The following is a 9419-nucleotide window of genomic DNA, read 5'->3' as shown; positions in this document are numbered from 1 at the left end:
AAGAAAATTCATAACTAATCTCTTTAAAATATGTGCATAAATCTTTTTATTTTAAAAACATAGTGATTTATTTTGTTATGTTGATGTTGATAATAACTACAACTAAGACTCGGCAATTGGAAATTCACATAAATCATTTTCAAGATTTGCACACGTAATTCAACACCTCATCTATTTCCCTTATTATTATTAAAGTCAAATATATATATATATATATATATATATATATATATATATATATATATATATATATATATATATATATATATATATATATATATATATATATATATTTCTAGAATTTTATTTTGTCGTAATTTGCACACGTAACTCAACACCACATCTATTTCCCTTATTATTATTAAAGTCAAATAATGATATATTTTTTCTAGAAATTTATTTTGTCGTAACGAAACGAAGTAAATTCATATATTTCTTGAAAGGATCACACATATCTTGACTACAGAAGATTTTAAAGCTTCTATTTATACCTTTCTCCGCCTTCCCCCAAACAATGCTCCATGGTTTTAACAATTCCACTCATTCCTAAAGGTCTGTACCTCTATTTCCTGTAATTGTTCTTCAATACACAACTAATCGTTTCGTGATTTGACTGGTTTTATACGTAAGATTTCACAAATTTTACTGTTTGGCCAAGTCGTTTCTATCTTTTATATGATTATTATTAGTTGGTGTGATATTGTATATGATTCGGTTGTAATTTCATAGGGTTTGAATCGATCACCGACTTATTTTATCACCGCTAAATGTATTGCGTAAGGTTCACGCATGTAATCTATAGTTTTGATTGAGTTTCGTGATTATCATACTTTTTCCCTTGATCAGAGCTGTAAATATTGTTTATCAGGTAGTGCGATGAATGTTTGTGTTTTCTGGAATCCGAGATTTGTGATTTTGATGATACGTAATTGGATCACTAGCCTAAAATGTTTTCGTGATGCAATTTCTTCCATATTAGTTGATTATGCACTTCTTTCTAGCTGTTTCCTTCTATTAATTGAAAGCATGTAAGCATGTTGCCGTTCATAAATTTGTTGTCGGATCATTGCTTGAGCTCAACAATGAATGGTTTGTTTGTGACAACCTCTCAGGGTGATATCATTTTCGAATACATATAATGGATGATTCAGAGGGAAGTCTTATCAATACTCCTACAACTGAAGAGATAGCTGTTGGTGGTGGTTTCCTCTCCAGTCTCATGGAAGACAAATACAGTGCTGCAGTTGCAGTTATTTTCGCCATTGCTGTCCCACTGGTTCTTTCTTCCATGTTCCTGGGGAAGAAGAAGGTGAAACAAAGAGGTGTTCCTGTTGAAGTTGGTGGTGAGGCAGGTTTTACCATGCGAAATGTCAGATCAAGCAAATTAGTTGAAGTTCCATGGGAAGGGGCTACAACCATGGCTGCACTCTTTGAACAGTCTTGTAAGAAACATTCACATTATCGGTTTCTAGGTACACGAAAGCTTGTTGAAAGAGACTTTGTGACTGGTAATGATGGGAGAAAGTTTGAAAAGCTTCATCTTGGGGAATTTCAGTGGGAGACATATGGACAGATATTCGAACGTGTTTGCAACTTTGCATCTGGACTTATTCGCCTTGGTCATGACCCTGATACCCGAATTGCCATCTTTTCTGACACACGAGCAGAATGGTTTATTGCATTTGAGGTAGATACCCATAACCCCCCCTCCCCCCTGTCTTCTGATATATTGATAGAACACTAACTACAATAACATTATGGTTTCAGGGGTGTTTCAGACAGAATATAACTGTTGTAACCATATATGCATCATTAGGTGATGATGCCCTAATTCACTCTCTTAATGAGGTGAAAACACACTTTTCTTTTGTTGTTGATGTTTTTGGTTTTGTTTAATTTCTTAAAGTTCTTCTGATGGTATAAATCTTCTACAGACAACAGTATCTACCTTGATCTGTGATTCTAAGCTATTGAAGAAAGTGGCTTCAGTTAGTTCGAGCTTGAAAACTGTTAAGAATGTTATATACTTTGAGAGTGATAATACTGAAGTTTCCACTAATATCAGTGATTGGAAGGTTTCTGCTTTCTCTGAAGTTGAGAAACTGGGGGAGGCAAGTCCTGCTCCTGCTAGGTTTCCTATCAAGAAAGATGTTGCAGTCATCATGTATACAAGTGGCAGCACAGGTTTACCAAAGGTTTGATTTTGCCCTTATTCTCCTAGGCTGCATTTGTATTATTTATAAACAAAGGGTAACATGGTCATTTTTTCCTGTCAGTTTAGTCTAAAAAAGAAACAAACTTTACGTATACAACACTTTATCCAGACATACATCATTATCCATTCAGCCACTTCACTCTTATATGACATACTAGGTGTGAGACCCATGTATTACATGGGTTTATTTAAAAAAAAATAAATATAAAATTTTAACAATTTGAAAAGTTTGAATTTATAAAAAAAATGATGAATCTTTTGAATTATTAAAATTAAAGAGACTTTAATGTATTAGATACATTATATATATAAACCATTTCTAATAAATACCTTACATATATATTACCTTACATATTAAATGTGGAATTTTAATTTAATAAAATGAAAAATGCAATAAAATGACAAGTGGAAAATAGAAAATTTAAAAATGTTAGAAAATGCCATGTGTCCAAATGAAGGATAAGAGGACATGTGGCAAAAAAAACCTTGATTTATTATAGTAGATATGAGAAGGGTATTTACGTCTTTTCTACATACAAGAGATCAAGAGCGAGTTCATGTCCCACCTTTTTTTAGCGGGACACAAACTTGCAATTTTTATCCCATTGACATCAGTCTCATCCAAATGCATGCCAAACACAGTACAACCTGTTATGTCTTGTATAGCAAGATAGAACAACTGGGCCCCATAATTTGATGCTGACGTGGCAATGATGTGTTTTCAGGGGGTGATGATGACTCATGGGAATGTAGTGGCAACCGCAGCTGCAGTGATGACTGTGGTCCCAGGGCTTTCACCAAGTGATGTCTACTTGGCATACTTACCATTGGCTCATATATTCGAATTGGCTGCTGAGGTAAACATACATGATGCATTATGATTTATACATAAAATAAACTTCCAGCTACCATTTGTATGTGTGATCTTCATACACACTGCTTTTACTTTTTATGTAGACTGTGATGATGACAGCTGGCGCATCAATTGGGTATGGTTCAGCACTGACATTAACAGACACATCTAATAAAATCAAGAAAGGAACCAAAGGAGATGCATCTGTTTTGAAGCCAACTTTATTGGCATCTGTTCCAGCTATTCTAGATCGTGTCCGTGATGGAGTATTAAAAAATGTATGTATTAGACTTTCTTATTATATAGCAAGAAACTATATCTTTTTTCACTTAACCTATTGAAATATTATTATTTTATAGGTTGAAGGAAAGGGGGGTTTGACTACAAAGCTTTTTAACTTAGCTTACAAAAGACGGTTGACATCAATAGAAGGAAGCTGGCTAGGGGCATGGGGGGTAGAAAAGGTATTTTGGGATGCTCTTGTTTTTAAGAAGATACGTTCCATACTTGGAGGAGACATTCGTTTCATGCTATGTGGTGGTGCTCCTTTAGCTGCAGATACACAACGCTTTATCAATGTCTGCATTGGGTAAGTTATTATTACTAATATATTAATTAATATACACATTGTGTGTAAATGGTATTTTATTTCAGGACTCCAATTGGGCAAGGATATGGGCTGACAGAAACATGTGCTGGAGCTGCTTTCTCTGAGTTTGATGATCCTTCTGTTGGACGTGTTGGTCCTCCTCTTCCTTGTGGCTATATTAAGGTATAATAATAATAATACATTTCTTTACCAAAAATAGCAATCTACTTTTTCCAATAAAAAATAAATAAAATATGTTGGTATTTGATGCAGCTTGTTTCGTGGGATGAAGGTGGGTACTTAACATCGGACAAACCAATGCCACGTGGCGAGGTGGTTATTGGTGGCCACAGTGTAACTGCTGGTTACTTTAACAATGAGGAAAAAACCAATGAGGCTTACAAGGTGTGTTTGTTTGTGTAATTTTAATTCATGACTTTTGAGTTTTGACTTGATTATTTGTTTTTTTTTTTTGGGGGTGAAAGGTTGATGAAACTGGGATGCGTTGGTTTTACACTGGGGATATCGGAAGGTTTCACCCTGATGGATGCCTTGAAATCATTGACAGAAAGAAAGATATTGTGAAACTCCAACATGGAGAGTACATCTCTTTAGGAAAGGTATGTGTTGTTGTAGGGCCCACATAATAACATTGGAGTCAGTGGGACAAGTATTTATTTGACTTTTTGTTTGACCTATTGGTATTTGTGGTGATGTAATTTTACAGGTGGAGGCAGCACTTGCATCAAGCAAGTATGTGGAAAACGTAATGTTACACGCAGACCCCTTCCACAGTTATTGTGTGGCGTTAGTAGTCCCTGCACCCCAGGTTCTTGAGCAATGGGCCAAAAGTAGTGGTGTTAGTTACAATGATTATGCTGAGCTTTGTGCTAAAAAAGAGGCTGTCTCCGAGGTCCAGCAATCTCTCTCCAAGGTTAGTGGTTATAACTTATAAAGACAAGGGTATTTACGTCTTTTTTTTTTCACATATGAGAAATCAACTGTCAATTTGTTTTGTAGGTAGGAAAAGAGGCGAAGTTGGACAAGTTTGAGCTTCCTGCAAAGATAAAGCTGATGCCAGAAGCATGGACACCTGAATCTGGATTGGTGACAGCTGCACTCAAGTTAAAGAGGGAACAATTGAAGGCCAAATTTAAGGATGATTTGCAAAAGCTATACGGGTGATTGATGTGCACCTTTTGTTTCATGGCATAGTGGTTAGGAGGATACATGGTTTGTTTGTTTACTGTTTTTTACTATATTTGTTATGGTTCTTTCATACGTGACAATTTCATGTACAAGATTCATGTTTTGTTTTGCTTCCTAGTTTTTACTTTTTCTTGTGTGGCCATACTACCCGTTGGCTGGCTAAATTTATAGAAAACTTATCAGACATTCCACTAATCACCATATCCGTTATATTATATGCATTAGATCTTGTATCATACCCACTTTTACACCAAATATTCTTCAACAAAACGCATTATTTTACTGTTACGTATAGAGAAATACTAAATATGATGTATCGTTATGATATGGACTCTTGGGTTTGCTTGTCAAAATAAGTAAGGTGTTAACGTAAACCTTTTCAATTGTTGCGGGCTTAAGGTTTTTATTATTAGTTAATAATTTGTTCGCTTTCATTGATTGGTGATTATTTGTTGTTAAAACTTGTTGATCAAATCAATAAATAGTATTTATTTGGTAATAGGGTTAGAGGGTAGAAACTAAGTCTACGGTCTCAAATTGTAGGGACCATTTTGTATTTTTATTTTTTTTTATTTTTTTTTTACATTTAATGTTAATAAATTAGAATTCATTTTCATGACTTTGTCAGATTAGACTATTCTATACCATTTTTTTTTTTGCCTTGATGGAGTCATATACCTTTTTACTCTAGGCATAACTCATGTCGACTCAGTATAACATTGACTAAATGAGATGTGATTGGGTGCTAGACTATCATTCTTATCATAGATGATATAGACTTTCATTATCGAAAATTTTGCTTTGTCAAAATAATTAAGAGATATTAGAGTTGATTGTTAATTGTTGGGGGTTGGTGAATTCTTATTAATTAGTTAATTAGACTATTCTATATCATTTTTTTTGCCTTGATCGAGTCATATCCCTTTTACTCTAGGCATAACTCATGCCGACTCAATATAATATTGACTCAATGAGATTTGATTGGGTCCTAGACTATCATTCTTAGGGAGGAGGGAGTCGTTCCCTCCCAACCTATGCAGTTATCGCGGTCAAAATTTCAATAGCGGTCACATGCCGCTATTTGAGATCGCGGTTATCGCGGTGGTATAGCGGTGATATAGCGGTTTTTTAATATTACGTATAATTTATAATTTTATATTATATTTATATAAAAGTTATATATATATATATATATATATATATATATATATATATATTTGAGTATTAATACTATAAGTCTATATAGAATTAATATCATAAACCTAAAAAATCATATAAAAACATAACATAATATTCTATTATGGTAATATGGAAACTAGGTAGTGTCAAAGTGTCAAATAGAGCTTAATTGTATTGTTCGTGTTCAATATCGTATTAGTAGGTCATGGTTGATATAAAGAGTTAAGTCCCAAGTCGTAGCCTCATAGGTGTGGTTTGATTTACAAAAAGCATTAATGGAGTCCGACCATAGCAGTTCAAGTTGTCGTGAGTACAGAAAGAGATGAGAAAGAGAGTTGTCGGTAGACGTAGTTGCTTTGAATGCTTTTAGTTATGTTAGTTGTTTGGGCATTTTAAAATGAAAGTGTAGTGAGATCATTAAAACTAGTTTTTCATTGACAAAGTAACCAAATGACCCAAAATGTGAACGAAAATGGAATAGCGCCCGTAGCGCCGCTATAGCGGTTATTGAAATAGCGGTAAATAGCGCCGTTAATAGCGGTACCGCGAAATGAAAACGCTAAGTTGAAAATAGCGGTTCCCGACCTCCGCAAAACGCTATAGCGCCGCTATAGCGCGCAATTGATAGCTTAGCTCCCAACCCACCAAACCCACTGTCACATCAATTTGTGTTTCTTCTTTTTCTTCATCTTCTCCAACCCACAACACACGGAAATCCTATCTTTTTGAACCCATTCAACCCACTCAATTAAAAAAAATACAAAACAACTAAGGTACAAGTTTTAAAACACATAGTACAAGAGAAAATAAGAAAGAGAAAGTACAGAGAGAGATGTTGAAGTGGGTTAGTGAAACCAATCAACCCACTCGTTGAAGTTGGAGTGGTACCGTTGATAACTCTATTGCTAATTAAGATTTTACTTTTGATTGTTTTATATATATTTTTTAATTGAGTAGGTTAAGTGGGTTCAAAAAGATAGGGTTTCCGTGGGTTGTGGGAAGAAAAATAAAAGAGAAAAAATGATGTGATAGTGGGTTCAGTGGATTGGGAGGGAATGACTCCCTCCTCCCTTATCATAGATGATATAGACTTTCATTATAAATTTTTTTGCTTTGTCAAAATAATCAAGAGATATTATAGTTAATTGTTAATTGTTGGGGGTTGGTGAATTCTTCTTATTAACTAGTTAATTTACTTTCATGTGTTAGTGTTACATTATTATAACAACTTGTTGACTGAGTTTGTTGATTATCAATTTAGAATTAGTAATAGTATTTACAAAGAGAGTGCACAACATGACTTCTCTTGGTGCTATGTAAGCACAATGCCACCACCGAGGTTAGGGGTGTGCAAAAAAACTGTAAAACCGAAAAACCAAGCCGAACTGGTCAATCCGAAACCGAAAAAACCGAAACCGAAAAAAACCGTAACCGAAAAAAACCGAAACCGAAAAAACTGGATATCAATGGGTCAGTTTTTGGTTTTCATATTTAGGTATCCGTGGATACCCGAACCGAACCGTTTGTAATATATATATATATATATATATATATATATATATATATATATATATATATATATATATATAAAGTAAAAAAAAAATATTATTTCATTAGTATTGTTTTGATCGATCTACGAGTCCAATAACCTAACCAAAAATCCATATCGACAACTCCAATTTTGTAATTCTAAATTCATTTGCTTTTCTTGTTATTTTTGTTATTGTATTATACAACTTATAATATATGATATTTGAACTTCATTACGTTTTTTAAACCTCATTATGTTTTTTTAAACTTTTTGACTTACTAATTAAAAAAAAGATAACTAAAATGGAGTTTGTTGTTTCAATTGAATTTAATTTTTTATATTTTACCGGGTACCCGTGAACCGAACCGTGGTTACCCGCTTTCATATGGTTCGGTTCGGTTCGGTTTTTTTGTCAATACGGTTCGGTTTCGGTTAGTGCGCATGAGGTACCCGCCCCGTGGTCACGGTTCACAATTTTATTACTATCCGAACCGAACCGCCTCGTGAACACCCCTAACCGAGGCGGTATGCAAGGTCATTACCCTTCTCCATATCATCATCACGATATATTTGTTGCAGGTATACCGGATGACCTAAGGAAGGAGGGAGTTATTCCCTCCCAACTCACTACCACATCAGTTTTTTTTTCTTCATCTTTCTCAACTCACAACACACGGAAACCTTATATTTTTCAACCCACTCAATTAAAAAAATATAGAAAAACTAAGGTTAAATCTTAATTAGCAATAGAGCTACCGTTGGTTGGGAGGGTTGGAAGTGGTGTGTTGTTTAATTTGTTTCACTAACCTGCTTCATCCTCTCTACTTTCTCTCTCATTTTCTCTTATACCATGTGTTTTAAGACTTATACCTTAGTTGTTTTGTATTTTTTTAATTGAGTGAGTTGAAAACAATATGATTTTCATGTGTTGTGGGTTGAAAAAGATAAAGAAAAAACTGATGTAGAAGTGGGTTGGGAGGGAATGACTCCCTCCTTCCTGATAACATAAGAATATGAGGGTGTTTAAGGCATATAACTTAATAAAAATAAAAATAATTAAAAATTATAGAATTAATTTAAGATATGTTAATTGATTGTTTATAGAAGGAAAATTTATTCATTATAATTTGTAAGTAGGTATGTACCATTTTTTAGACTTACAATTTTAAATGGAACTTTTTATTCGATGAAATTTCACTTTTCAATGATTTAATTTAGAATTATTTGATATAATTTGAAATTTTAACAAATGTAAAGGTATCTTTTAATATCTATATCAAGCAAAAACCAAATCTGAATATGCTTAAAGCATATTCTGTTCAGCGTAAAAAAAATGATACATACATTATTTTGACACGTTTACACAATTGTCTACATCAAAATAGAAAAAAAGGTAATGAACTCCGATCTACCCTAATAAATGAAAATGACTTTGCCACATGTTCTTCTCTTATAAAATTAACCACATGTCATTTTGTCATAATTTGAGATATATTTATTTTCCATTTGTCATTACTTTAATTTTCATTTTCAATATATAATTAATTTAGTTTCCATAAATTAAACCTACCATAATGACTATTAATTTCAAATTTTAAATTTCAAATTCAATTTCAAATAAACTTACAATTTAAACCTTTATGTTTAACGTTTTGTTATCATTAACCCGTTTAATACACACTAAACACATAATTTTAATTTATTTATTTTTTGCATGTTTTTTTCTCATAATTTTCACTTATTTCAATTTCAAATTCAAATAAAATTTCTATTTAATCGTTCGTACTTAACATTTTGTTTTAATCAACCCGTATAATATACGGGTCTCACAAATAGTTGAATA

General features: G+C 33.2%; 1 protein-coding gene across 1 annotated transcript; it reads left to right on the top strand.

Moving 5' to 3' along the window:
* Positions 1 to 398: 398 nt before the first annotated feature.
* LACS8 (AMP-dependent synthetase and ligase family protein) lies at positions 399 to 5061 on the top strand. The gene is made up of 12 exons (XM_079008578.1): positions 399 to 552; positions 1113 to 1687; positions 1768 to 1848; positions 1935 to 2195; positions 2941 to 3072; positions 3173 to 3346; positions 3428 to 3657; positions 3723 to 3840; positions 3931 to 4062; positions 4143 to 4277; positions 4385 to 4591; positions 4678 to 5061. The coding sequence occupies exons 2-12, from the start codon at positions 1139 to 1141 to the stop codon at positions 4840 to 4842; spliced, it is 2184 nt and encodes a 727-aa protein (XP_078864704.1). The 5' UTR covers positions 399 to 552; positions 1113 to 1138; the 3' UTR covers positions 4843 to 5061.
* Positions 5062 to 9419: the final 4358 nt, after the last annotated feature.

This window comes from Lactuca serriola, chromosome 7, assembly GCF_051521515.1.
Source record: "Lactuca serriola cultivar US96UC23 chromosome 7, Lser_US96UC23_V15, whole genome shotgun sequence".
NCBI lineage: Eukaryota > Viridiplantae > Streptophyta > Magnoliopsida > Asterales > Asteraceae > Lactuca > Lactuca serriola.
This window is presented reverse-complemented; position numbering and strand designations above follow the sequence as displayed.

Excerpts from the sequence above, each read along its gene's own strand:
- LACS8 (XM_079008578.1), top strand. The coding sequence starts at position 1,139 with ATGGATGATTCAGAGGGAAGTCTTATCAATACTCCTACAACTGAAGAG. Across the intron at positions 1,688-1,767 it reads AATGGTTTATTGCATTTGAG|GGGTGTTTCAGACAGAATAT; the intron begins GTAGATACCCAT and ends TTATGGTTTCAG. Across the intron at positions 4,063-4,142 it reads AAACCAATGAGGCTTACAAG|GTTGATGAAACTGGGATGCG; the intron begins GTGTGTTTGTTT and ends TGGGGGTGAAAG.